This window comes from Saccopteryx leptura, chromosome 3 (assembly GCF_036850995.1).
Source record: "Saccopteryx leptura isolate mSacLep1 chromosome 3, mSacLep1_pri_phased_curated, whole genome shotgun sequence".
NCBI classification, from domain to species: domain Eukaryota; kingdom Metazoa; phylum Chordata; class Mammalia; order Chiroptera; family Emballonuridae; genus Saccopteryx; species Saccopteryx leptura.
Genome location: NC_089505.1, coordinates 27,942,571 through 27,970,383, shown reverse-complemented (window position 1 = coordinate 27,970,383; position 27,813 = coordinate 27,942,571). Strand labels below are relative to the sequence as shown.

General features: G+C 39.8%; 1 protein-coding gene across 8 annotated transcripts in view; it reads right to left on the bottom strand.

Annotated features, from left to right (window-relative positions):
- The window catches only part of MAP7 (microtubule associated protein 7), a 178,243-nt gene that overhangs the window by 91,714 nt on the left and 58,716 nt on the right, over positions 1 to 27,813 (bottom strand). Inside the window, exon 1 of one of the 8 annotated variants that reach the window (XM_066373154.1) lies at positions 14,854 to 15,009. The exons of the other annotated variants lie outside the window; for them this stretch is intronic. Within the exon in view, the coding sequence (XP_066229251.1) occupies positions 14,854 to 14,875 (22 nt within the window). The 5' untranslated portion in view covers positions 14,876 to 15,009. Of the gene's footprint in view, positions 1 to 14,853; positions 15,010 to 27,813 lie in introns of those variants that run through there. 8 annotated transcript variants of the gene reach the window in all.

The following is a 27,813-nucleotide window of genomic DNA, read 5'->3' as shown; positions in this document are numbered from 1 at the left end:
TCAATCAAAAAATAAAAATTTAAAAGAACTTATACCTATTTTTTTTTTGTCATATCAGCAAAATATACATTTTTGGGAGTGCCGCAGAATTTTAGTAATTAGTTTGTGTCCCATGAAATGAAACAGGTTGAAAAATCAACTCTTTATCTTACAGTAGAGCAGTGAGATCCAAGAATTGTTACGATGGTAAGTTCACGTCCAAGGACGCAATGTTGCCAAAGCTAGGAGGAAAGCCCAGTGTGAAGATAAAATTACTTTAGCTTAAAAAAGAAATTTAAGTCTTATTTTAATGATCACTTTGTTTTTTATTTTATTTTATTTTATTTTTTTACAGAGAGTTAGAGAGAGGGACAGATAGAGACAGACAGACAGGAATGGAAAGAGATGAGAAGCATCATCATTAGTTTTTAATTCCAACACCTTAGGCTGTTCATTGATTGCTTTCTCATATGTGCCCTGACCGTGGGCCTTCAGCACATCGAGTAAGCCCTTGCCCAAGCCAGCGACCTTGGGTCCAAGCTGGTGAGCCTTGCTCAAACCAGATGAGCCTGCGCTCACGCTGGCGACCTCGGGATCTCGAACCTGGGTCTTCCACATCCTAGTCCGATGCTCTATCCACTGTGCCACCACCTGGTCAGGCTGTTTTTGAATTTTTAAACACAGTAAGTTCTTAATATATTTTAATATTTTACCTACATTTTTGCCACCCTACCAACCTATGATGTGGTACTTGTTGCAAAAAACAAATATACGTTGATTCCAGGAATTCATAATATAAAAGAGAAACTAATAATAAAATTAAATAATTAGAGGTACAGTTCAATGCTTTCCCCATAGAACTAATGGTGTCCTCAATACTGTTTCCTTAGGCGTAAAATTTCGTCTTTTTGGTCATTTCACAAACCTGACTGTCTCAGTATATGGGAATGGGAAGCTATATATTTCCACATTCCCCATCCTTTTTTTAGATCATGCAATTCTCAGAAGTCATTGGCTCCCTACCCTGAAAAATTGTATGTGCAACTTCAGAGAGCTTCAGGGTCCTCAGGGCCTGACAGTCCAGAAACTCCCCTTTTCATCTCCTGCCACAGCAAAGCATGTTTCAGGTAGTTACAAGCTCCATCAAGATAAATCTTGAAAAATGTGATACTTAAAATAGTTCTTATAGAACAAGCTTTCAAAGCATTTCTGTTTGAAGCAGTAGTTCTCATCTGAGGGTCTGTACGAAAACGACCTGTGGGCCTTTAACGCAGCTATGGCTGGGTCCCACCCCAACCTGCTGAGTTGCAATCCTTAGGCACTAAGCTTAGCTGCGTATTTTTAAATAGCTCCCTAGCGGGGTACGAGGTACATTCCTGGTTTAGAAACAGCGGATTACAGTATTTAAAATCAGATTTGTCTACCACCGATTTAAGTGATTTTTCACATTTTTTTCATTCCTTGGCAAAAAATGGCAAATTTAGATTCCTTGGAGTGATGGTTTAGGAGGGGCTGGTGCCTCCGCCTTGTCTTAGCACAGCAGTCTTCACACTGGGATAAGCATGCTTCTAAGGGGACCTGCAGGGTTTCACTAGACTACGGACTACACCTTTCTTCTGCGTGGGACTCCTTTGGCAAAGGTCAGGCTGGGTCCCTTGTCAGGATGGTATTTTTAAACACGTAAATTAAACACACAGTATTTAAAAAAACCAAATTAAATATTTTCAAGGCTATGAAGATGTTGTAAACAGTTTTAGAAATGTTACAAACATTTTAACATAAAATATATGGGCTTATTTATTAACTCATTGAATAACAATTCTAGGGGCATGTTTATAAGGGCTGCCATGACTTCAAAGCAGTGATCACTTTAAAATGCCTTTGAGGGATTGGAAGCCACTGTAATATGAAATGAGAATATTTGTCTTCCACTGATGCTGATACTACTTCAGGTTTGTCGCTCACATTCATAGTGAAAGGAAATGTTCAATTTCCAGGAGAGGTTACCGGAAATAAAGATGCAATTAATTTCCTCATTCAAATTTACAAACTTGGGGTTAAGAACCCTTGGTAAAGGAGTCATGCACATGGAAGGTTGTAAGAGAGCCAATTTCCAGATTCTTTCCTAAAGCTCTTTCTACCCCACTTTCTATATTCCCCTTCTCCTACTATTATAAGAATGGCACACACTAAGGCCTCCTGAGGTTCGTGGGTAGGGTATAAACCTCTGCAGTGCACCCGAGTGATGAGATAATGCACTGCTCCTGAAGAGGGCGCCCTAGAGAGCAGGCAAGACATACTATGGGAGGCCCTGGCTGGTTGGCTCAACGGTTGAGCATTGGCCCAGTGTGTGGAAGTCCCAGGTTTGATTCCCGGCCAGGGTACACAGGAGAAGCAACCATCTGCTTCTCCACCCTTTCTTCTCTCCTTTCTCTGTCTCTCTCTTCCTCTCCTGCAACCAAGGCTCCATTGGAGCAAAGTTGGCCTGGGTGCTGAGGATGGCTCCACAGCCTCTCCCTCAGGCACTAGAATGGCTCCAGCTGCAATGGAGCAATGCCGCAGATGGGCAGAGCATCACCCCCTGGTGGGCATGCTGGGTGTATCCCGGTCCCACACATGCAGGAGTCTGTCTGACTGCCTCCCTGCTTCTAACTTTGGAAAAATACACACACACACACACACACACACACACACAGACATACTATGGGAGCAGTGACGTTTTCTTTAATATGTTCTTTCAAAAAAAATTTTTTTTTTTTGTATTTTTCTGAAGCTGGAAATGGGGAGAGACAGTCAGACAGACTCCCGCATGCACCTGACCGGGATCCACCCGGCACGCCCACCAGGGGCGACGCTCTGCCCACCAGGGGGCGATGCTCTGCCCCTCCGGGGCATCGCTCTGCCGTGACCAGAGCCACTCGAGTGCCTGGGGCAGAGGCCAAGGAGCCATCCCCAGCGCCCGGGCCATCTTTGCTCCAATGGAGCCTTGGCTGCGGGAGGGGAAGAGAGAGACAGAGAGGAAGGAGGGGGGCAGGGTGGAGAAGCAAATGGGCGCTTCTCCTATGTGCTCTGGCCGGGAATCGAACCTGGGTCCCCCGCACGCCAGACCGACGCTCTACCACTGAGCCAACCGGCCAGGGCCTGTTCTTTCAAAATTTGATAGCATTTTTGGATAAGCTGCAGACAGGCCAACAAAGAACAGAAACGTTAAGTATTCCTTTTTATACAGGCATGACCCTACCATATGATCTCAAAATAGACTTAAACAATGGTCCTATTATTAGATTTTTGTCAGAGAGATGGGTCAAAGCTCAAGGTGTTTGGCATTCCATGGGTGCTTTGTAAAGATTTCTAAAAAATTTCCTAGGCTGAAATACTACTAATCATGCTACTTGCAGCTTCAATTTTGGGAATTTAATGAATTAAAAATTCAGCAAATGACCTACTTTAAAATTATTCTTCGTGCGGGGGACCCAGGTTCGATTCCCGGCCAGGGCACATAGGAGAAGTGCCCATTTGCTTCTCCACACCCCCCCTCCTCCCTCTCTGTCTCTCTCTTCCCCTCCCGCAGCCAAGGCTCCATTGGAGCAAAGATGGCCCGGGCGCTGGGGATGGCTCCTTGGCCTCTGCCCCAGGCGCTAGAGTGGCTCTGGTCGCGGCAGAGTGACGCCCCGGAGGGCAGAGCATCGCCCCCTGGTGGGCGTGCTGGGTGGATCCCGGTCGGGCGCATGCGGGAGTCTGTCTGACTGTCTCTCCCCGTTTCCAGCTTCAGAAAAATACAAAAAAATAATAATAATAATAATTATTCTTGAAGAAGTTTGGCCCTGTTCTCTGATACTCTCTAGAGCAGTGGTCCCCTACCCCTGGGCTGCAGACCGGTACTGGTCCTTGGGCCATTTGGTACCGGTCCGCAGAGAAAGAATAAAAACTTACATTAATTCTGTTTTATTTATATTTAAGTCTGAACAATGTTTTATTTTTAAAAAATGAGCAGATTCCCTCTGTTACATCTGTCTAAGACTCACTCTTGATGCTTATCTTGTAAATTTGACAATTATATTTAAAAATACCACAGTTTTTATGCAGGTCGCATAATTTTATTTTGTGCATTTATCCATCCCACCCTAAATGCCGGTCCGTGAAAATATTTTCTGACACTAAACCAGTCTGTGGCCCAAAAAAGGTTGGGGACCACTGCTCTAGAGGCAAGATGTGCTGACTAATGGAGTAAGCATACATCTTGGTTTGGTCTCCCAGCTTTCATGTGATCAGATTAACTCCACCCTAAAGGTCAGCTGTTAGTTAAATCATGGGATTCCACTATAACTGACAACATAGAATGCACACCAGAAACTTGTCACAGAGTATAAGATCTTGTATTCACTGTTATTCAATAGCTAGCATAGGCTCATCAGTTTCATGACGTTATATTTATTGAGCATATATAGTTGACTAATTCTTGTGGATATGTATTCTAAAATCTAACCCTATATTAAGTCAAACTAACAGCTGTGTAATAAACCACATTGTCTTCTGCAAAACCTCCTTTTAATGTCAGTCCCCGACTTTAGCATATTAGACATATATACTCTAGAAAAGTAATTTCTATTGTATGCATTGGGTGTTCAACCTGTTTTTAATATTTTAATACTTATTTCTACACTGAATAATAGCCATAGCTATAAAACAAACAAACAAAACCAAAAAAAACCCCAAACACCTGAAGCACTTACACCATAATTAGTGTATTTTAAACTAATAAGTACATTCTTACACATACGTTTCACAGACAAAAGAAAATTTAAAACTTAGTATTTGTTTCTTTCTTTAGAACTTCTCTTTTCTTTTTTTAATATAGCAGTAACAGGATATAAAGAGATGTGTTTTAATATTTTTTAACTAAGACTTATATTTTATGTCTTCAACTGTAATATTTAAGGCAAAAGAAAGCCTCAAAGATTGGCCAAATCAGCATCCTTATTTTTAAAAAATACTGTTGGCCATTTGTATATCCTCTTGGGAGAAGTGTTTGTTCAGATCCTCTCCCCATTTTTTAGTTGGATTGTTTGCTTGTTTGTTGCTGAGCTTTTGAGTTATTGATATATATTTTGGATAGCAATCCCTCTATTGGGTACCCCCCCAAAACTTGAAAACATTGGTACGTAAAGACACGTAAACCCCCATGTTCATTGCAGCATTATTTGCAGTGGCCAAGACATGGAAACAACAAGAGTGTCCCTCGATAATGGATTGGATAAAGAAGATATGGTTACATATATACTGCGGAATACTACTCAGCCATAAGAAATTGTGATGTAGTGCCATTTATGACAACATGGATGCACTCTGAGAACATTATACTGAGTGAAGTAAGTAAATCAGATAAAGCTAAGAACTGTATGATTTCACACATAGGTGGGATATAAAACTGAGACTTATGGACATAGATAATAGTGAAGTAGTTACCAGAGGAGGGAGATATGGGGGAGGGGGTGGCGGAAGGGTGTAAAGAGGGACAAATATAAGGTGACAGAAAATGATTTGACTTTGGGTAATGGGTATACAACATAATCAACAGTTCAAATGCTATAGAAATATTTACCTGAAACATATATACTCTTATGGATCAATGTCACCCTGTTAAATTTAATTTTCTAAATAAAATAAAAAAACACACAAAAACAGTCTAGAGACCAACCAACCAACCAACAAACAAAAAACTTAACATACTTGGTGCTTTAAGAACATTTAAAAAATATTGTTCTTTTAATTCAATTTATCCTAAAAATGATTACTCAAACATTTTTAAAGCAATAACCTTCATATGTTGCTGTGGTAAAATACAATATAAAAGAAAAAAAAAAAGCAAGGAAGTCCAAGCTGTTTCAAGACTTCTGAAAGAATAAGCAGATTCTGGGAATTAAACAACAATGCTCTAGAGTCTGTGCTGGTGATTTGATTGGGTTCAAGGCAGGTCACTCCAGAATGTCCCACTTTGGCGCCTTGATTATTTTGAATTAAAGTGATTCAAGAAGCAGCTAGTGCAAGGACACTCTGAGCCTCTCGTGTCCGCCTGGAATCAGGAAAGAAGTCTCCCCTGTGAAAAGTGCCCTCCCTGCTCCAGGAAGAACAAGGCATCCTTATCACCAGAGATAGGAAATTCAGGGCTGAGAAGGCGTGTAAACAACCAGTTTGGTTCCTTCACTAACTAGTACCCAAGTCTAAGTTTCTTTGTCCTGTCAGTTCTTTATAAATTTGCTTCTTTGTCTAAAAGGTATATAAACATCTGCTCTAGTCTTTTCTTAGATCTCATATCTACAAGACTTTGCTACATACAAAATCAAATTTGTCTTTTTTTTCCCTCCTGTTAATCTGTTTTGTGTCAATGTATTAGACCAGTTCTGGTTGCGGCAGAGCGACGCCCCGGAGGGGCAGAGCATCGCCCCTGGTGGGCGTGCTGGGTGGATCCCGGTCGGGCGCATGCGGGAGTCTGTCTGACTGTCTCTCCCCATTTCCAGCTTCAGAAAAATACAAAAAAAAAAAAAAAAAAAAAAAAAAAGAAATAAACTGAAAGGGAAGAAGGAAAAAGTCCTCTTCCCCTACATTGGAGAATATGTATGACCTTAGCTACAATAAGGTCTGTTTGGCAACACCACTACAACATTTAAACCTTTGGATGATCAGTCAAGTCTTTTAAAAGACTGTGATTGTTAAAGAACAATAAATTCTCATAAAGCATTCCCATTCTACAAAATGGAATTACAGCAATGTTTGCAAGATGCAGAAGGAAAAGAAGTAACAAAATGATCCTTTCTATCAGTTGCTGAGAAAGAACAAAACAACGATTAATATTTCATTACCTTTAAAGAGGCTTCATGGGATGTTAGAATGGCTAAGAGAATTCTCCATCCATCCTTCCAACCATCCACTGTACTGAGAGCTTATGTCCAATACACTAGACCCTGGGGACACAGTGGTGGGTGAAAACAGGCTGCCCACATGGAACTTACAAGCTACAGGACACAGGCATCCACCAAATGATCACACTGATGGGGTTTACATTATAAACTGGGATAAGGACTTTGAAAGGAGAGAACATAGCTGTATGGAGAAATAATAAAGGGACCTAAATAAATGCTATTTAAAATTCAGTGGGGCTTCTGTTAGGCGTTTGGTCCTTCTCACCAACACAATTCAGCACACAACTCTGGGAAGAAAAACAGTATAACTAAAACAACTTAGCATCCAATATTTATTTCCAAGGATATTTCTTCATCTAATTTGTTGTTAGATAACAAATTCACCCCTACCACATCATAAGTGCTGATTTTTTAATGGAATGCATTCTCACCGTGGAATCCTTTGCCTATCTTACTAAAATATTAAGAATTTAATACTTCAGTGTAAAATCAGTATCTTAAGTATCAAATTCTAATTATTAAGAGGGGCTTTTTTTTGGGATATACAAGTTTTTTTTCAAAGTGGCTAAGTTTCTTGGAAGAGGAGAGGCTAAGTAGCATAAATCAATGTCCTGTTATTTGAAGGTTACTACAAAACTAACGAGCAACTGCAAATGCACGGAGGTAAAAACGTTTCTATTTTTCTCATGGGTGTAATTTCAAAACATTCTGATGACAGCTATTGGCTGTAAAACCTGTGTACAACATTTAGAAAATTTCAACAAAGCTTAATAATTAATGAACATCTTATGTCATTAATTTATAATACATCAAAGCTGCTTCAGTTTTCAAATGCACTGCTTAAGATTTTATCCAAAGGTCAATTAGCTGATGGTGACAACCCTAAAATTCCTTGATCTAAATGTGTCATATTCAGCCTTCTGAAAAATCCAGTCAATGTTTGAAAGCGAGTTGAAGGATTCTGGAAGCAGTCAGGCTACCTAACTATTGAATACTTTCTGTAATTTGTGAGAGGCTCTTCCTGCAACTAGAATCGATGTTGAAATAGACTTCCTTCCATTGGCCACAAACAGAAGAAAAAATTTATGATTAAGATTATTTTAGCCATCAAGATCCTCACTTTCTCTTTTCTATAGGATAAATTCTGGTGAATTAATTTGATTTTCTAATTCTTTCTGTCCATAAGGAGCACCCGGTCTAAAACTCTGAACAAATTTGGTAAAATAAAGTTTTGTTTTGTTTTAAAAGGAACTGAGTGAAGAGAGAGCTTCAAAGCATTCAGCCCAAACCATTTATCATTGAAACTTCTATCAACGAAGACAGACCACTTAATTTTAACTGGAAGGGTTCACTAAGAGAAACCTTGTACAGGACATAAACCCTTACCTTCCATCAGTTGTCACTCTGTACTTCCTAGTCACTTCCCCACAATTTGTCATAAAAGGTAATAAAAATTGTGTGCCTTTTCCCTTGTTCACTTGTCTCTGTTAATTTAATTCACAGGCTGCCAGAGATTTAACCTAAGAGAATAAAGAAAAAGTTTTTTTTTCTCTCCAACAAACACTTATAAAGCAAGAATATTCAAGGGGAAAAATTCTTCCATAGATTATTACCTAACTAGTATAAATAAAAGGACTAAAAGTAAGGCAGTATCGTGAATAATTGCTCATAATATAACTCAATAGATATTATTAGGTTATAAATATACACATTTATACTGAAAGGTAATACACGAAAATTGCAAAAGGTACATTAAAGTAACAAGATTATGAGTGATTTTCCTTTCTTGTTTTTGCCAAACTTTCTGTAATGCTATATTATACTTTGGTAATTCCAAATATTAAAAAAAAAAAATAAATAAGCGTGTTTACAAAAAGATGGTTGAAAAATAAAAAGATATTTTTTTGCCACTAGAAATTAGTTTATCTCCCTAATTCTTCACCAATATACCATTTATATATCACACACACACACACAAAAACAAACCCAAAAGAAAACAAGTCTATCCTGCTGTTTTTCATTTGCAAAGACTGTCTGAGATGTTCTATGCAGAAAGGGTCCTCTGTCACATCTGTACCTCTCAGTACAAGCAAATTTACAATTTCCTGGGTTGTGACTTGTAGAATCAGGCCTTACCCATCATCAAGAGAACAACTGAGCTCACCCCTTGCTGTGAGGTAGCTGTCTTAACATACACTACACCAAAGCAAAGTCCAAGAATTAGCTCAGAATAATAATAAAAAAAATTAACTACTTTAATCCTACAGAACAATTAATAGTTCCTGAAGAACAAAGCCCTTCTCTAGATCCGATAAAAACATATCATTTTCATTTCATACATTCTAAGGTGTGTGCAACTCTTAGATTCCCATAACAGGATTTCAGTGAATTTAGCTGTTATGGTTATAGCTCGTTTGATGTCTAAATAAAACTCTAAAACACTATACAAAATTGACACAACTGAGAGCGACCATAGTTCAAAGGCCCTTTCTTAATCCTAACACTGTATACCTTTAAAAATATTTAAGAAAATACATAAATATTTAAGCATATACTTAAGAATGTTTTAAAAATATGCCACACTCCATGTATTTGATAACTAAGAGAACTCTCACATATGTATAGATACAGTCATATATGTAAACAGGTTTCACTTAGTTCTTGATGTTTTCACCAACTAAAATTCCTGAGTGACAGACACACTTGTTTAATTTTTTACCTTGACCACGACTATTGACTACTATTTATAGCCCTAAATTATAAAAACATCATACTTAAATGCTTTCATGTTTAAATTATATATTGTAATTATCAGAAGTAAATATAAAATTCAAATATTCAAAGCAAAAAGTCTTAATAAAATATTATATAAAATGTTAAACTTGGCCCTGGCCAGCTGGCTCAGTGGTAGAGCGTCAGCCTGGCGTGCAGGAGTCCCGGGTTCGATTTCTGGCCAGGGCACACAGGAAAAGCATCCATCTGCTTCTCCACCCCTCCCCCTCTCCTTCCTCTCTGTCTCTCTCTTCCCCTACTGCAGCCAGGGCTCCATTGGATCAAAGTTGGCCCAGGCGCTGGAGATGGCTCTGTGGCCTCTGCCTCAGGCGCTAGAATGGCTCTGGTTGCAACAGAGCAATGGCCCAGATGGGCGGAGCATCGCCCCCTGGTGGGCATGCCGGGTGGATCCTGGTGGGGTTCATGCAGGAGTCTGACTGCCTCCCTGTTTCCAACTTCAGAAAAATACACACACACACAAAAAGTTAAACTTTGATTCAGCACTCTTTTAACTGTTGTGTTACAAAAGAAAAGGCATGAAAACTTTGCATTGTTAATATTAGATCAAGTAAGTGAGAAGCTTAAATATTAACTTGTACATTCCTGGTTCTTTATTACATGTTACTTGCTATTCAGGCAATGTTATTTTATTCTGTCTGTGATAAGATCCTAAGAAAAATTTATATAACCTAACAGATTATGATCCAAAAATGGATTACAGGTCTCCTTTTTAAATATTATAGGTCTTGTAGATTAGTGCCTTCTAATTAAGAATGATGCTCATGTATTAAAAATTTAACCTAAGTTTTGAAATTGGCTGTAGTTCAATGGCAAGTTATTTACTCACATCACCTTGAGATTCTGAAAAGAAAAACTAAGTATAATGTCAAGATAGTACACCAACACATGTAATTTTGTATTAAACTTTCAGTTCAGACAATATTCACTGGACATTGTGAATGACTCAGTGAAATGCTATGAAAAAAGGGTTGGTTGTTTTTAATTTATGATTTGCATCTCAGATGATAAGTGGTAAATGTTGGAAACTGAAATGAGCATCTTTAGGTTTTGTGACAATACGTGCTACCACCTCAAAGCCCTTCTTATTGATTTAAGTTCTCCCCTGTGCTTTCATTTTACTTCCAGAACATATTGAGCAGATCCTTATCTCTGAAACTTGGCCAGTCCTGTCTGGGGGCGTAGAAGATTCACTAGTAGCACCCATTTCCTAGAGAGAGAGATTTTCATGTCTGTCCTCGATACGCCCCTTCCAGGGCTCTTTCCTTATGCATACCTGTTCTGTGATACAGTAATAAGTTACTCCGTTTCACCTAAGATACTCTGCGCTCTCAGATGGTTTAGGTAAGTGAATGATGGTATTTAGAAACTTTAATTGCATTGATGCGTGTTTCAAAGACCACCTAATCTAAATACCATCAGCCTCAGAAAAGTACAAGTTATGAAAAATCAGAGATGCATTTTCTCTGGAGAAATTTCTACCAAATTTTTATACAGAGTAAAAATGCCAATTAGTATATTTTAAAAGTTTGATTCCATACCATTCGAAAGGCAAATCATATACTGAGGGATATTTATAAAGAATGAATAACCACAAATATGTTGGTCATTTATTGAACATCTATTATGTTCCAGACTGTACTAGAAATGTTCAACACTTTGTCTCATAGATTCATTCTTACAGTAAGCCTGCATGGTAAGCAATATTCTCCCCACTGTAGAGATGAAAACCAAGGTAAATGGCTAAATTGTGAATAAAATCCATATCAATTTGACTTTAAAACCTAGTATCTTAACCACCATGCTACATATTTTCTTAAAAATTTTTTCCCCTTAAAGATAGCATTAAAAATGTGCCTTAGTTTTTTTTACTACTTTGGTTCCCCTCATTAAAACATTTTGTCAACTATTGAATGTATATAAAGTCATAAAGCTTTTAAATGATCATTTAAGGAAAGAACATGCATTGTTTTTTAGTTTCAAGTGAAACTATAGTCTGCTCTGTGGGTTAAAAGTCACTTTCTTGTTTACAAACTCATCTGATTATCTTAATTTGATTTGGCAGGTCTGACTGTTGCCATTTTATAGGAGACAGGATGGAATTCCTAGAGGTTAAAGGATTTGCTTGTAGTTACAAAGTGTTAGAGCCAAGTGTTGAATGTGCTTTTAGATTCTAAAGTACATTTTATTTTCTTGACAAAGGTATAGCTTCTGTGTAAGTCTGAGAATGGCTAGTGTTTTTTGGGTGCTTTCACAAAATATTTATCTGCTAGAAATATATGCGAACATAAAATTCCTGGTAAAGGAACTTGAGTTTGCTCGGCTGTGTGATTTTCACTGAGTGTTGGAAAGAGCCGCCTCTCCTGAACTTGAGTTGTGATCTTGTTCAGGGCTCAGAGGAGGAGGGATCTTATTTGGCCTGAGACCTGGCACTTTATCACGAAATTATTTTTTTAGAGTCTTTAATGTAACAATTTTTCACCAAGGAAATAAACTTTTTGGTTTTCTATTCCGCTAGGCACATGATTAATCAATCAATCATCTATAAGAGGAGATAGTAACAGTTCTTGTTGACTTTTTCTTTCCTCTTTCCAAAAGTTAGAACCACTAGTGCTTCATCAACCTTAAAAAAATCAGCATGTTCTTAGTGCAGTGAGACTCTTGATTTTTATATAAAACCATATCCTTGTTTCTGTTACTCTGTGTGTTTTATAAAGAGAGTAGATGTAACCTTTCCTACTTTGTTGCCCTATTGAAGACTAGAGATTGATCCATTAGTTTGATAAACTGATGTGGTACCTACTGGTTGCCAGGCTCTATTGTAGGTACTTAGCATACAGCAGTGAACAAAATAGCCAAAATTCCCTGGCCTCATCAAGCATACATTCTAGCGTGGAAAAACAGACAAATGAACACTACTGCATCAGCAAGAGATAAGTCTAAGGTGAGAATAGGCCACAATAGGATAGAAAGCCTTTCTCCAGGACGGGAGAAGTGGGGTGAAGAGGGAGGGCGGGAGGCTACTCTTCTACCTTACCACAGTTATTCCAGAGCAGGTGGACGGTGCAAAGAGGGTCTGCTCCCACAGCTCTGTGGACTTCCACAAATGAGCAGGGGGTACCCTGAGTAGAGCACAGCTCCCCCTTTCATCTCTACCCCCAAAAGTTATAGTTTTTACATTGAAATTTTAGTTTATGACTACAATAAGCTTCTATGTTTCCCACTTTTCCAAAGTCTACTATATATCAAATTAAAAGATGAAAATTGGCTTGGCCAGTGGTGGTGCAGTGGACAGAGTGTCGTCCTGAGATGCTGAGGTCCCAGGTTCAAAATCCCGAGATCGCTAGCTTGAACATGGGATCATCGACATTGATTCCACAGTCATTGGCTTGAGCCAAGGGTCACTAGCTTGGCTAGAGCCCACCCTCAACCCCTGTCTAGGCACATATGAGAAGCAATCAATAAACAACTAAAGTGCTGCAACTACGAGTGATGCTTCTCATCTCTCTCCCTTCCTGTTTCTGTTTCTCTCTCTCAAAAAAGGTGGAAATTGGACAAGTAAGACATAATCCAGCATTTTAGAAAAATTTAATATTTTTAAACCACTTATCTAAGATTTTTTTTGATCAATTTATCTGGATTTATAAAAAAATTCCCCGCTCTATTCAAAGTTTATCTATTGGACATTCAAGCACTCTTATTTTATCACATTTAAATAGGTCATTAGAAACCCAGAGCTTATTATGTGTCATATATGTCTTATGCTAATACTTGAATACTATATAAAATTATACTTTCTGCACAGAAAGGTATTCTCTGTAAAATAGACTTAGTAAGTACAAAATGAATTTGAGAGTGACTTCACTGAACAAATACATATAATGATAGTACTGATATTTTCCTGGGAAACCAGGCATTAGGTGAGGTTCTTCACCTCTTCTCTAATGTACATATGACCCTGTCAACTAGACATTAATTCCACTGTACAATAATGACACCAACACAGTTACAGAGTATAAATAACTTGTCCGAAGTCACAGAACGCATGTCAGAGCTAAAAGGCAGTCTCAGATCCAGTTCCAAAGATTTTTCTAACACGTCACTCTGACTTTATGTTTTATCATCATACCAGCACTGAACCACTTACTGACACCAAAATCCGTCTCCTCACGGTTACTGGATACTGACATTATACATCACACATACTCCTCTCCTACGTCAGATGTGTTTTTATAATAAAATTTGAAAATATTACCTCTGAAAATGAATATATATATTTTAAAAGGGCAAGTAATTTAGTAAATAAAGCATATTTATACTCTTAGAAGATGATTAGAAGTGCCTCTCCCAATGGAAGTACATAGACTTCCACTGACGAGTTTCCTCTGTAAAGCCCATGGGGGAGCCACTGCTTGCATACCACGAAAGTGGAAGCACTCTGGTGAGCAAAGTTATAAGAGAAAAACACAGGCATTGTTTCTGGGAAAAATAAAAAAAAAGGAAAGAAAGAAAAAGAACTAAATAAAAAACCAAGAGGTAGGCAAGAGAAATATTATATTTCTTTTTAATGAGCAAAAAAAAAAAAAAACCTCCCCAAAACCCCACCACTCCCCACATACACCTCTCTAAAGAGGAAAGCAATTTTTTTTCAAAAATCTTCCTGATTGAATCTAGGTACCAGTATTAGGATAACTGAGAAAGCATCGATAAATGATGTCTAACATTCTCTTTGGCAGCAGCATAACCGTGTGTGCTCCTGCCTCAAGCCAGTGCTTTTCTTTAAAGAGACCCTTAGTTTAAGAATCTTAATTTTGGTCTTTGCCAAAGGAAAAAAATGTGAGAACACAGAAAATAAAGAGTAATGATGGTTTGACCTCAATTTTCATAGAGGCTCCAGGACAACGAAGACAGAAGTATAAATCCATCAGCTATATAGAACAGAACAAAGAACATTTCTTTTAATTAAAATTCCCACTCCTTTTCCTAAGAACATTAAAGCCAACAAGGGTTCCTCCCCCCAAATAAAAGGATCTATTAAAAGATTTCCTACTCTGTATCTGAACCTGTTGAAAGTGTTAATTTATCAGAACTGATTTACAGAGAGCCTGATTCCTGCATTTCCTTATTAAGAGCTTCAGAACACATGTTGAGCCCAAGAACTTACAGTCCAGCTTAGTGTCTTCCATCCTAAAATCCTTCTTTCCCGAATCTGCTGCAACATATCTGCATGCTTCCGTCCTGAGTGGGGTTCCTCAGCCAGGCAAAGACCAGAGAATCAGAGAAAGGGCCATGTCACCATCCTAAGTATTATCCCTCAGGGCTCAAGGTACACTCTGGGGACAGCAAGGGGCGAGGAGACATACAACTCTGCAGCCACTGTTTTTTAAACAGTAACCTTGTTCACTGAACCAAGTAAAAACTGAGAAAGGCTTCTGTTCAAAAGAGCCAGTGAAGCTCAAATGGGTGTGGGCTGGGAGTAGGGGAGGCCTTTCCTGGTGAAGAAATGGCTGCTACACATCAGCTCAATCTCTGGGATTCGGGCTGGGGCCCCACACGGGATGTGCACTAAAACCTGTATTAAAAACTTAATTGCTAACTGAAATCATTTCAATGCTATTTGCTCTGTTGCTGGACGCTTGTGCCTTATGGTTTCCTGATGTATTAAAAATGACATTTAAAACCCTGAAGATTATGGCTGATTTTGTTCTCATACCAAAAGCATCTGAAAAAGGCGATCATTGCAAACTAGTCAAGCAGAGAGAACTCTGGTCTTTTCTCCCTTCACTGGGAACAGACATGGAGCTGCAGAAAAAAAAAATGCATGAAATGAAGTTTCACTGCCTTTCTAAAGGTCCAAAAGATTGACCTGCTTTAGTAAGGGTTGAAAATTCTAAAAGTCATCAAAGAAGAGAGGAAGAATCAATGAATATAAACATTAGCGTTTTAGAAATTATTTCTTGATAAATTATTAGTCTTCAGAATTTATCTGTTTTCAGTCATTGATAAATTGCATTGTAAACTTTGAATTCTATCACAACTTCACCTTTGGCCTGTCTCTAAAAGGACTTTTTATCTAAGGGCAGGCACAGAAGGAAAGAAAAAAGGATAATGTTAAGTCCTCACTGTGCCCTCATCGAGTTTAAAAACATGAGACATGGGGTCAGAGTACTTTGATTAAAACCAATGAACTTAATAAGTTTGGGGGAGCAATGGGCCCGCTTTGGAAAAGAAAATTACTTGATGTTTAGAAGAAAATAAATCCTTTCAAGCCTTTCTGACTTGAACCAGTTAAGAAAATGGACACATAGAATAGCAAACATGTAGGAGGATCAACCACCCAGTTGGCAATGAACCTTCTTAATGCCCTTGGGGTTACATAGTAGGAGCCAGTGGAATGCCAGGTGTATCCAACACTACGCCAACACCTCTAGGGACCCAAGCATTGCAGCTGCCCAAGGCCCACCACTCCCCTTAATCAGTTGCTTTCATTTTCAAATGCAGCCTGTATCGATATAGATAATATCTCCAGGGCAGGGCTTCCAACCTTGGTACTACTGGCATTTTAGACTGGATGATCCTCTACTGCGGGTGGCAGCAGCGGAGGGTGAGGGGGCCTTCTGGGCACGGCAGGGAATTCAGCAGCATCCCTGGCCTCCCCTGACATATCTAATAGCACCACTGGCACGCACGCTCCTCCCAGAACGGAGCCCATCAAAAAATGTCTTCGGACATTGCCAATTCCGCTAGGAGGCAAAATTTCTCCTGGTTAAGAAAAAAGAAAAAAAATCACAGGTCTAGTTTCCAAATCCATGGTGACTTATTTCCCTTGCTTCCCCTCTGAACAGGGCTAGACTGGGGGAAGTAATCGGACACACAGAATACCAGTGCTTTCGACTTTCGCACTGTTCTATTGTTGTCCCCAGGAAACCTTAATGTTGCTGAGAGGGATGTGGGACTGGCTCTACAGGAAATGTTCTCAAAGCTGGGACAGGAGAGCATAGCCATGCCCTATGTACTTCCCTATGCTCATGTTTGCTACAATAGCTGGGATAGACTCAAATATTGCCTAAATGTCAGAAGAAGTTGAAGAATTCTCTAACTATGCCCAATTGAAGCAACCAAGTCCAAGAGACAGCATGATCTCTAACATAAGGAACATGCTGGCTATTAAGCTCAGGAATTTTGAGGCATGTTATTAAAATATCAACTTATTTCCATAATCCCACACTCATAAATTCAGTTGGGCACCAAACTATAGGGACTGATACCTTAAATTTTCTAATAGGTCATTTAAACAGAACCAAGACAGGAACCATGAATGTATCAAGCAAACAAAAAGTAACTCCCATTAGCAAATTAAAAAAAAAATAAACAAGCCTTCATTCCCCCCTTCTAAATCTAGATATTCTTCAGACTCAAATGTAACTAGCTCAGTTTTCTGTTTTCCAGTTCACTGAAGCAGCCCGCTTTGGGGGACAGAAAGTTGTTACAAGAGGCTCCAAACTGGTCTTTAGCCTTCCAAACCTTAACCACCAAAAAACAGTTATCCGAACACAACTGTGAGATGAATGTTTCTAGAGTGCAAACCTGGTCATATAACTTCTTTGAATGTCTCAGTCTCCCTTGGGACCCACTCCAGCCAGCCCCTTGAGCATGAAATATCTGCTCTTCCTGACCTCACAGTGGCTTTTCTGACTACTCAGCGACACCACGGGCTGCTGGGCCCCTCTGCCTCCTCCTGTCTAGCCTTACAGACAACTGTATCCGGCCGCTTTTCCTGGAACTCAGTTTTCCTGTCACTGGCAGTTCTGTGCACGTGGCCATGTGAAGCGCCATCTCCTTCATCTGGCTAAGTTCTATAACTCTTGTTAGGTATCTCCACCTTTACCGCCTCCCCAGGAGGCCTCCACAGGGCCCAGCCTGCCGTCACACCTGCCCACCGCACTGTGATCAGCAGTGTGCCTATCTGAGATGTATAGATGGGAAAGAGAAGGGCTAATGGAAGACAACTCTGCCTTCTGAAGTGGAGATTCCTCCTCCCACACCACAAACACCAATCAAAGCACCATAATTAAACTTACTGATGGCCTGTTCTGTGTCAGATATTATTCTAAGGGTCTATATATACATATGAACTGTTCTAATCTCACAGCTACCTTATAATCATGGTGATTTTACTCTTGAGAAACTCCGATACACAGAGTAGGCCGACTTGATGAACCTAGTCAGGGGTGGACGCCACCGGCCTTCTAACTGGGTGACTTTTCACTTCTGAGCGCCCAGGAAGCACCAGGCCAGAGTCGCCTGCTGAGGAGAAAAGACTAGTACCACGAGGAGAGAAGACAGGCAGAGAAGACAGGAGGTGACATTGTGTGGAGACAGTGCCCCGCTCTTCCCTTAGGGACAACAGTTTGTAACTAACTGGGGGGTATTCATCCCGAAACACAGCTGAGCGCTGACAAGAGAGGAAGGAGAACAAAGGGTTTTGTCTATGACACGTGGTTCAAGGAGGGGTCAATGATCTGGTGCATGGAGCAGTGGGTCCCCTCAATGACACCTCATCTGACCCTGTATCTGCACAGTACCCATCTCAGAAAGAGGCACGTTCCCAACACCGCACATCACTGCTGCTCTTTTCTCAAAATTAAGGCCTCAGTGTGTCAGCCCACTTTCGGTTTCCCTTTTTGACACATACCAAAAATATTGTAAATTTTAAAAAGTAATAAGTACATAGATCCTGAGAAATTAAGGGTAAGAATTTTTATTTTATTTTTTATTTTTCTGAAGTTGGAAACAGGGAGGCAGTCAGACAGACTCCCGCATGCGCCCGACCGGGATCCACCCAGCACGCCCACCAGGGGGTGATGCTCTGCCCATCTGGGGCATTGCTCTGTTGCAACCAGAGCCATTCTAGCGCCTGAGGCAGAGGCCATAGAGCCACCCTCAGTGCCCCAGCCAACTTTGCTCCAATGGAGCCTTGGCTGCGGGAGGGGAAGAGAGAGACAGAGAGGAAGGAGAGGGGGAGGGGTGGAGAAGCAGATGGGCGCCTCTCCTGTGTGCCCTGGCCGGGAATCGAACCTGGGACTCCTGCACGCCAGGCCGACACTCTACCACTGAGCCAACCGGCCAGGGCAAGGGTAAGAATTTTTAAAGTCTATATTATGTAATAATCATCTCTAGCAAATATAAACTCTGGTAAATGTTTTGTAAGGTGAGTTGGTGAATTACAAACCTAACTACGGAGCAGTCTTAGGAGAACTCTGAGGAATCTATCTTATTCCATTTTTTAAATGCTTATTCATTTCACTGAATACCTGCTTTTCTCACAGGCCTCCTCAAAGTGCGCTGTGATCGGGATGATGATTCATCAGCTCTTCGCTCCAATCTGAGTCCCCACTGTTATCCTTAAACGGCAGAGCGCCCTGTCTTGACCTGGGACCATGGGGAGGAGGCTCATCTCCTTTAGTATTTTCTCTGCCATCAAATATGTAATTTGTCACCCTGCTTCTTCTTTGTTATTTTTTTTTCTTCCTATTGTTCCCTCTTAACTTTTGGCTACTAATAGAGAAATCAGTTCTTATAAAAATAGAAATTTTTAAAGTGCAGCAAGAATCCTATGAGATTATAAAATACGTGGTAATGTTTTCTGCTTGTTTTTTTTGCTTTTTTTTTTTTTAACAAAGCTTTATTCCCCAGGAAATCGTGTGATCCGGCATTGTTCCGCACTCCTCAGAAAAGAGGGGAGGGGTGGGTGTGTAATAACAAATATGTCAATGAATATATAAATACACAGATGAAGACCTAGTTGTTCTATAAATAATTGAAAGAACATGGACAGGCTGTTTTTTTAGACTAGAAAAGGTATTACACTTCTTGTGCATTCTCACTATTTATAGGAATTTAAAACGCTTTCCTGCAGACTTTAAAACATTTTACGCACACAAAAAGAATCACATATGCTTGATTTGATGAATGCAATTATCAAAATGGTACAGTTGAAAGTCTTGGTGTTTGGTTGAATTTAGTGTTTACCTAAACATTAAATTTAGGTAAACTCTTTTGTCTGCTCTTTTTAGAGGCAAATGATGAGGAATAGATTTCACTTGTGTTTTATTTGTAGTTGTGGAAAAGGAAAGGCAGAGGTTCATTTTATAAAGGAACATGTTTTTGCTGAAAAGTTTGAAAGCTAAAAGCCATACAGATTTGGCATACATAATGAATTAAAAGACCCAGCTCACTCAGGTTTTTAGCTGCTGCAAAGTGGTGTGGATCATGGTGAGTCTTACATTGATTATACAGGAACTACTACTCCTAATCTCCAGTGTCAGCCCAGGAAAACTACAGTCTATGGCTTTCTCCAGACCCCCTTCTCAATCTTACTTCTTGATTTTTCCACTTCTGTGTTCAGAAGCTGTGAGTGCAGATTGGGGAGGGTATTTGTTTATATTCAACCTTCACAATGCACCCAACACTCACTTTTACTTACCTTTCCAATTATGATCTTAACCCAATCTCTGTTTCCTTTGGCTGGCTAGTCCCCAGGTGCCACAATCTTTAACCATGCTGGAAAAGGAGGACCTGCTTTTTCAGCCCCACAATATAGCACCTTGGACAGGGACAGAAACTACTCGTGCCGATTATGAGGAACTCGGTTAAAAACGTACTCCATGGAGGACTGTTCTCTTTAGGAGACAAAGTACAACATGCCTGTCTGTTTCTCAAAGGCCACTTTTACGCTAACCTGGAATTTTTCATGCTGACCTCAAACTGCAGAAACAAATTTCGTTCGGGTCTATAGTCTCACAGGAATGGCCAAAACTATACTGTTTACCAAACGGTAAGAGATCCCTTTATTCTACCTCCATGCCTTTTCGCTCCTCCCATAATCTTCTTCTCAATCTCCATCTTCAACTACTATTTGCATGTCACCGGCTGTACCCAGCTCTCCTGTGGCACTTGTTGTAAGGCACATAAGTTTGGAGATATTTACAGTAACGTTATTAAAAATTTTTAATGCTTAAAGCAACATGTCTTACTAAACCTTTCAGCAAAATCTAGTTGTCCAGGCTGCGTTATTGGGTCTGAAACTTCCGGAAAAGATCAATTTGCTTCTTTCAATGGCAAGAGTTTCTGCCAAAATACTCTAAACGCATATTTTTTACTTCTCAAAAGTTGAAATGCCCACTTCCATGTGGCAAACTTACAACCAAATATTATTTGAACTCTCCATCTTTTGTTGTCAACTCCTGCAAGTTAATTACAATGTATTTCAGAGGGGATTTCACTAACATGACGGATTAGTAGGAAAACCCTACAGCTGGAATCCTGAGCTACATCAGAAATTAAAATAAGGAACTTGACCTAGTTTCAAAAGGGACATTTGTTAATTTCCTTAACCCAAACCAATACAATCTTTCAGATATTTACCATCAGCTAAAATGTTTAAGTTATTGCAGGGAACCAAACTATATTATCTACATATGTAAGAAACTCTTGTACGAAGCATCTTAAATCTTTGACTTATACACTGTGTGATGTTCCCTTTCCTGTATATCCCAGGCCGTGGAAATTCACTCTTTTTTCCCCACCAACTAGCCTGAGACACTACAACATCCTCTGAGTAGCAGCCAATAATTCCATAATGAAGTTAGGGAACGTCAAGTGTGATATATCCCAAGTACAAATTCTTATAACCAAACTTACAAGCATGGTTAGACTGTAAGAGATGTGTGGCAGTGTGGGATATCACTAGGAAATGAACATTCAAGTCTTGTAGAGTTTTCTGCTGTTAAACAGAATAGGGCTTAGCAGCCTACCTGCTATGTTGGGCCAACAGCCTGGACTCAAACCAGCATCATCACTTAGTTTCTACCTTTAGCTTCCAAACTGGCTTCAATCACCACTGCCAAGTTTTTTCCCTTCCATCCTATGATCTGTCAGGTCAGGGGCCTTAAAAAACAGCTCCAGTGCTCAACATTCCCTGCTCAGACACCTACTGCGTCCCCCAATTACCTGCCAAATTAAGGCCAGTGCAATGTGTTTCCACCTACCGTGGGATTCTTTCCCCACCACTCCCCAATTACCCCATGTTTTTACAGAATGGCTACATTTGCTATTCCTTTAATCTGCCTTATGATTTCCTTTCCTTTCCTTCCCCTTCCCTTCATTCTTTCCTCCCTTTCTTTCATTTCTGCCCTTCTTTCCATGTGGAATGTCTCTTCAATCATCTGTCAAGTCTTCCAAATACTTCAACAATCAAGGCAAATATTCTATCTTGATTTTCCCAAACAGAAGCTCTTGTCCTCTTTCTATGCCACAAATACACCATTGGATGGGGCGAGTTATCAGACTCATCCACCTATTTCCTGGAAGAATACGGGTGTAGTTGAAGCTTAGGGAACAAGAAATTGCAATGACCTAGCTTCTAGTATGTGGGTCAGTTTTCAGTGGTATTGGGGTATATATTTTAAAAGATTATAAATTAAACTATAAATATTAAATGTAGAAAATAAAAATATAAGCACAAAATATTTAAAATAGGCTACAATCTCAAAATTCTGACATAACCTCTGTAAATATTTTAGTATCTGTTTTGTAAATTTTTTCAAGTTCTACATGTCTCTCTCTCTAATCCAAAAAAAAAAAAAAAAAAAAGAGATCTTCATGTAATACTATTTATATTCTGGTTATCTTTCCAAGTCAAGAAGTATGTTTCTAAAATACCTTTATTCATGGTTGTATAATACTAAATTATATAGAAACACCGTAATTTATGTAGAAGATTCCCAAATTTTAGATTAACTATTTTTTGATACTATAAACAAAGGCTGCCTATGGAGTTGTATGAATCTTTCAAGATCTAAAGGATAAATTCCTAAAGTAGAATTGCTAAATCTTTGGTTGGAGAAATTAAAAATGTTTTAAAATCAATAAATGATTTATTTCACCAAAGAGAGCCTTTTGAATTGCTCCTCATTACTAGTCATGACTTGTCACTAGTTCACATTTATTTATCAAGTTCTTCCAGACCCTTCCATCAGTAGCTGTATATATTTATAATATATGAGAGAATAGACTAATAAATAAGGTCAATGTCAGGAAGAAAACAACACTGGGGGTCGGGGTAGGAGATGTTAGGTAGGGGGTCAGGGAAGGCCTCTCTGAGGAAATAGCAGTGCAGGCTAAGGAGGACCTGTCATTCCAAAGACCAAGGAAAGAATATTTCAGAGACCAACCAAGGGAATAGTAAGTGCAAAGATCCTGAGGCCAGAATAAGCAATGAGTATTAAGAGAATTAAAGGAATTGTAGTCCATAGAAAGGATTTCATAGTAAAATCAATGGGAAGTCATTGGAAAGTGAAGTTTTAAGCAGAGAAGTGCCAGGATCTAACCTACACTTTTAAAAGTTCACTCTGGCTGCCAGTTAGAGATTGGCTGGGGACTGAGTGCATGGAGGAACCAATTGTAGAGGCAGAGACCAGTTCAGACACTAATTTTTATTTATTTGTTTGTTTATTATTTATTTCTTAAGTGAGAAGTGGAGTGGCACAGAGACAGACTCCTGCATGTGCTTTAACTAGGATCCACCTGGCAATGGGGATGATGCTCTGCCCATCTGGAGCCGTTGCTCTGTTGCTCAGCAACTGGGCTATTTTTAGTGCCCAAGGTGAGGCCATGGAGCCATTCTTGGTGTGCAAGGCCAACTTGCTCCAATCGAACCATGGCTATAGGAGGGGAAGAGAAAAAGAGAAGAAAGAGGGGGAGGGGTGGAGAAGCAGATGGTCACTTCTCCTGTGTGCCCTTACCGGAATCGAACCTGGCACATTCACACACTGGGCTGACACTCAAACCACAACCCTGGTGTATTGGGACAACGTTCTAACTAACCGACTACCTGGAGAAGGCAGACACTAATGTTACATGGTTTGGATCAGGAATGGTAGTGGAGACAGACATAAGCAAAGGAATGTGATATACTTTGGAGGTAGTGAAAATACGGCTTGTTGCTGAACTCAGTGTGAGGAGACAGAGGGGCATAAATCAAACATGACATTTAGTCACTTGGTTGAACATTTGAGACAGAGCTGTCTGAGGACCAAGAAGGTTTGAGGAAAAGTATCAATATTTAGAAGATGTATCAAAAGGTAAAATCTGTCAATGTGATAAACAGAGGTGAGACCACACTGTTTCTCTATATTTTACATAGTTTAAACTATTCTGTTTATATTATTTTTTATACTACACTTCAATCTAAAATTTCAATAATTACTTTCCACATCAAAAAAGCTTTTCATGGACACATGCAGCCCCATGTTTATTGCAGCATTGTTCACAGTGGCCAGGACATGGAAACAACCAAAAAGCCCATCAATAGATGACTGGATAAAGAAGATGTGGCACATATACACTATGGAATACTACTCAGCCATAAGAAATGATGACATCGGAACATTTACAGCAAAATGGTGGGATCTTGATAACATGATACGAAGCGAAATAAGTAAATCAGAAAAAAACAGGAACTGTATTATTCCATACGTAGGTGGGACATAATAGTGAAACTAAGAGACATTTATAAGAGTGTGGTGGTTACGGGGGGGGGGAGGGGGGAATGGGAGAGGGATAGGGGGTGGGGAGGGGCACAAAGAAAACAAGATAGAAGGTGACAGAGGACAATCTGACTTTGGGTGGTGGGTATGCAACATAATTGAACGACAAGATAACCTGGACTTGTTATCTTTGAATATATGTATCCTGATTTATTGATGTCACCCCATTAAAAAATAAAATTATATAAAAAAAAAAAAAAAAAAAAAAAAAAAAGCTTTTCATAGATGTACCAAATATGCTTACTTTCATCTTCTTGCACAGTTAAGTTATTTCAACTTTTCACTATACCTTTACACATAAAGCTTTAGTTGTATAATGGATTGTAAGGAGAATTAATAGGCCAAAGGTACAGTTTTAAGGACAATGTCTTATGCACTGAGCTGCCCGGCTAGGACCCATAATGCTCTTCTTAATCACTTATTCAAAAGCTTGTACTATGGCTTAGAATTTACCAAGAGTGAGTGGTGAGTGACAGTTTCCCAAAGAGGGGTTCTGAGACTAAGTGCATTTGGAAAATGGTATAAACTATGTCTCCTTTTTTGAGGAGTTATAACATAATAATTATATATTAAATGTTTTGGGGAATCTTATAGTAAAGTAAGCAATTTAATAAGGGTTTCCCAAACTTACTTGACCAAGGACTTTTTTGCTTATTAATCTGGGCTAGTTCTGGGATATATTTTACAAATGTCATTATTGTATGTTTACAGGTTACTTTACTGAAGGCTTCTCTGTAAAAAAACACGTAAATGGTATTGTTTCAACATGACATTGTTCATAAAATAGACACAAATGTAGCAGTAAATTCTCTTTGTAGATCAAATGTCCTGGGATAAGCACAGTGATCGGAAATTTAGGGGAAATCAAATTTAGAAGTCACCTGACTGTCTCAATAGACGGTAACCAAATTTGATGAGTTACTGATCATCCCCACTGACATTTCTTATTCTTTAAAATATGAATCCATAATGCATTTTTACGATGGCAAAAATAGATATTAAACTCCATTAGCAGGCTCCACAAGTCTGTTGCGGATAAACCTTTTTTCCTCTTCCTATAACCCTGTGAAACACCAAGTACATCTAATGGACCAATTAGAGTGATAAACCATCACAGCCTGCTCGTTGCTACAGCTAAACAAAGCGTTCTCAGAACAAGGACAACTGATTGAGAATGAAAATTCTCTCTACCAAAGTCAAAGGGAAATCACAAACACATGCAAAATTCTAAAAGTTATCTTTGTGGGGGAAAAAAATCGTGGTGTGGGGATAGAAAAGGTAAAACACTGCATTCAAATCCTTCATAAAGCACTATGGTATGAGGCAGGCAAAATCATGCACACCAGAAAGGAGGAGCCCTCCCTGGCAATCACCAGCATAAGACCAGGGAGGGCCACCAGAAGTTGCAGCCGCCTCCCAGGAGGAGAAGCCGCACCCCCGGGGTGACAGCTGGAGGTCTCCTCTGCAGTCCTCTGCATCTCTAATAAATCATTTGAATATACCTACTTTGCTTTTTCCAAATTAAACCCTCTGAATATAATTTCGCTAATAGCAACCATATGGGCAGCATCTGTAGCTTTTCTCGATTCTGATTTTCATAGGCAGAAGACACACAGACAAAAATAGCCGCACAGCCGGTGAGAGCCACTGCAGGCTGACCTAGTTAGATGCAGCAGGCCGGGTATATCGGAGCTGGCTTAATCCCGTCCAGCCTGAGAGGCTGCCGCGCACCCCAGCGCTCGGGCAGTAGGGTTCACTGGGTCCTCACGGTTTATGCGTTTATAGTTGATGGGTCACACTTGGGTCTCTGAAACCATTTTAGTGTGGATCTGACTGAACCACCTACCAACATCCCCAAATGAACTATGAAATAGGGAGAGCTTTTTGAAATCATCATTCTCAAAACAACAACAAAGATTTAAATGAACAAACCACAAAAATGCCTAACACTATTAAACTGCAAATGCTAAAACAGGAAAAATATCTGTAATATAGGTGACCAGGAAAAGGTAGGTATCATTAATTTATAAAAAGATTAGATACCCCATTGAAAATGGCAGAAAAATAAACATGCAGTTCACACACAAAAAAAGAAAAATGCTAACAAACATGTAAGAAATATTTAACATCACTGGTAAATCATAGAAATGCCATTTAAAACAATAAACTATCATTTGTGTGCCCATAAAATTGACAGAAATCTCAAAAATAGGATATAACTCTTAATTGTTTTGGAAGAATGTTTCAAAAATGCTTCTGCCACTAAGCTAAAAGAAAATATGTTGTAAAACCACAATATGCAATAATACAACTTAGTGAATAGACACAAAGTTTACAAAGGCCAGAATATAGAGCAAAATGTTAATATGGCTACATGTAGACCGTGGGGGGGGGGGGGGGATCACAAATGATTTTTTTTAATTTTGTTTGTTTTTCTTAAGTGAGAAGCAGGAGAGACAGACTCCCACATGCGCCCCAACCAGGATTCGCCCCACAAGCCCCCTATGGGGTAATTAATGTTCTGCCCATCTGGGGTTGTTGCTCCATTCTTTGTTAAGGGAGCTAATTTAGCGCCTGAGGTGAGGCCATGAAGCCATCCTCAGCACACAGGGTCAACTTGCTCCAACTGAGCCATGGCATGGGAGGAGAAGAGAGTCAAAGAGAGAGAAAGGAGAGTTAGGAGGGGTGGAGAAGCAGATGATCGCTTCTCCTGTGTGCCCTGGCTGGGGATCAAACTGAGGACACTCACACAACAGGCCAACGCTCTACTGCTGAGCCAACTGGCCAGGGTCTGGGATCACAAATGATTTAAAGACAACTTAAATCCTTTTCTAAATGTCTCTCTCTCTCTCTCTCTCTCTCTCTCTCTCTCTCTCTCTATATATATATATATATATATATATTTTTTTTTTTTTTTTTTTTTTTTTTTTTTTTTTTTTTTTTTTTTTGTATTTTTCCAAAGCTGGAAACAGGGAGAAACAGTCAGACAGACTCCCGCATGCACCGGACCGGGATCCACCCGGCATGCCCACCAGGGGCGATGCTCTGCCCACCAGGGGGCCATGCTCTGCCCCTCCGGGGCGTCTCTCTGCCGCGACCAGAGCCACTCTAGTGCCTGGGGCAGAGGCCAAGGAGTCATCCCCAGCGCCCAGGCCATCTTTGCTCCAATGGAGCCTTGGCTGTGGGAGGGGAAGAGAGAGACAGAGAGGAAGGAGAGGGGGAGGGGTAGAGAAGCAAATGGGCGCTTCTCCTGTGTGCCCTGGCCGGGAATCGAACCCGGGTCCCCCGCACGCCAGGCTGACGCTCTACAGCTAAGCCAACCGGCCAGGGCCTAAATGTCTCAATATTTATTATTTATCTTAATAGAAAAATGCACATTACCTTTAAAATACTTAGGCAGTAACTAGTGAGGGATGCCTGGAGACCTTTCTGGTCATCGTTTTCTGCGCTCCTGCTGTTAGTGATGGCAGAAAAGTTGTCTGAGGTTGGACAACTAATACGGGTGCTCACTTCTT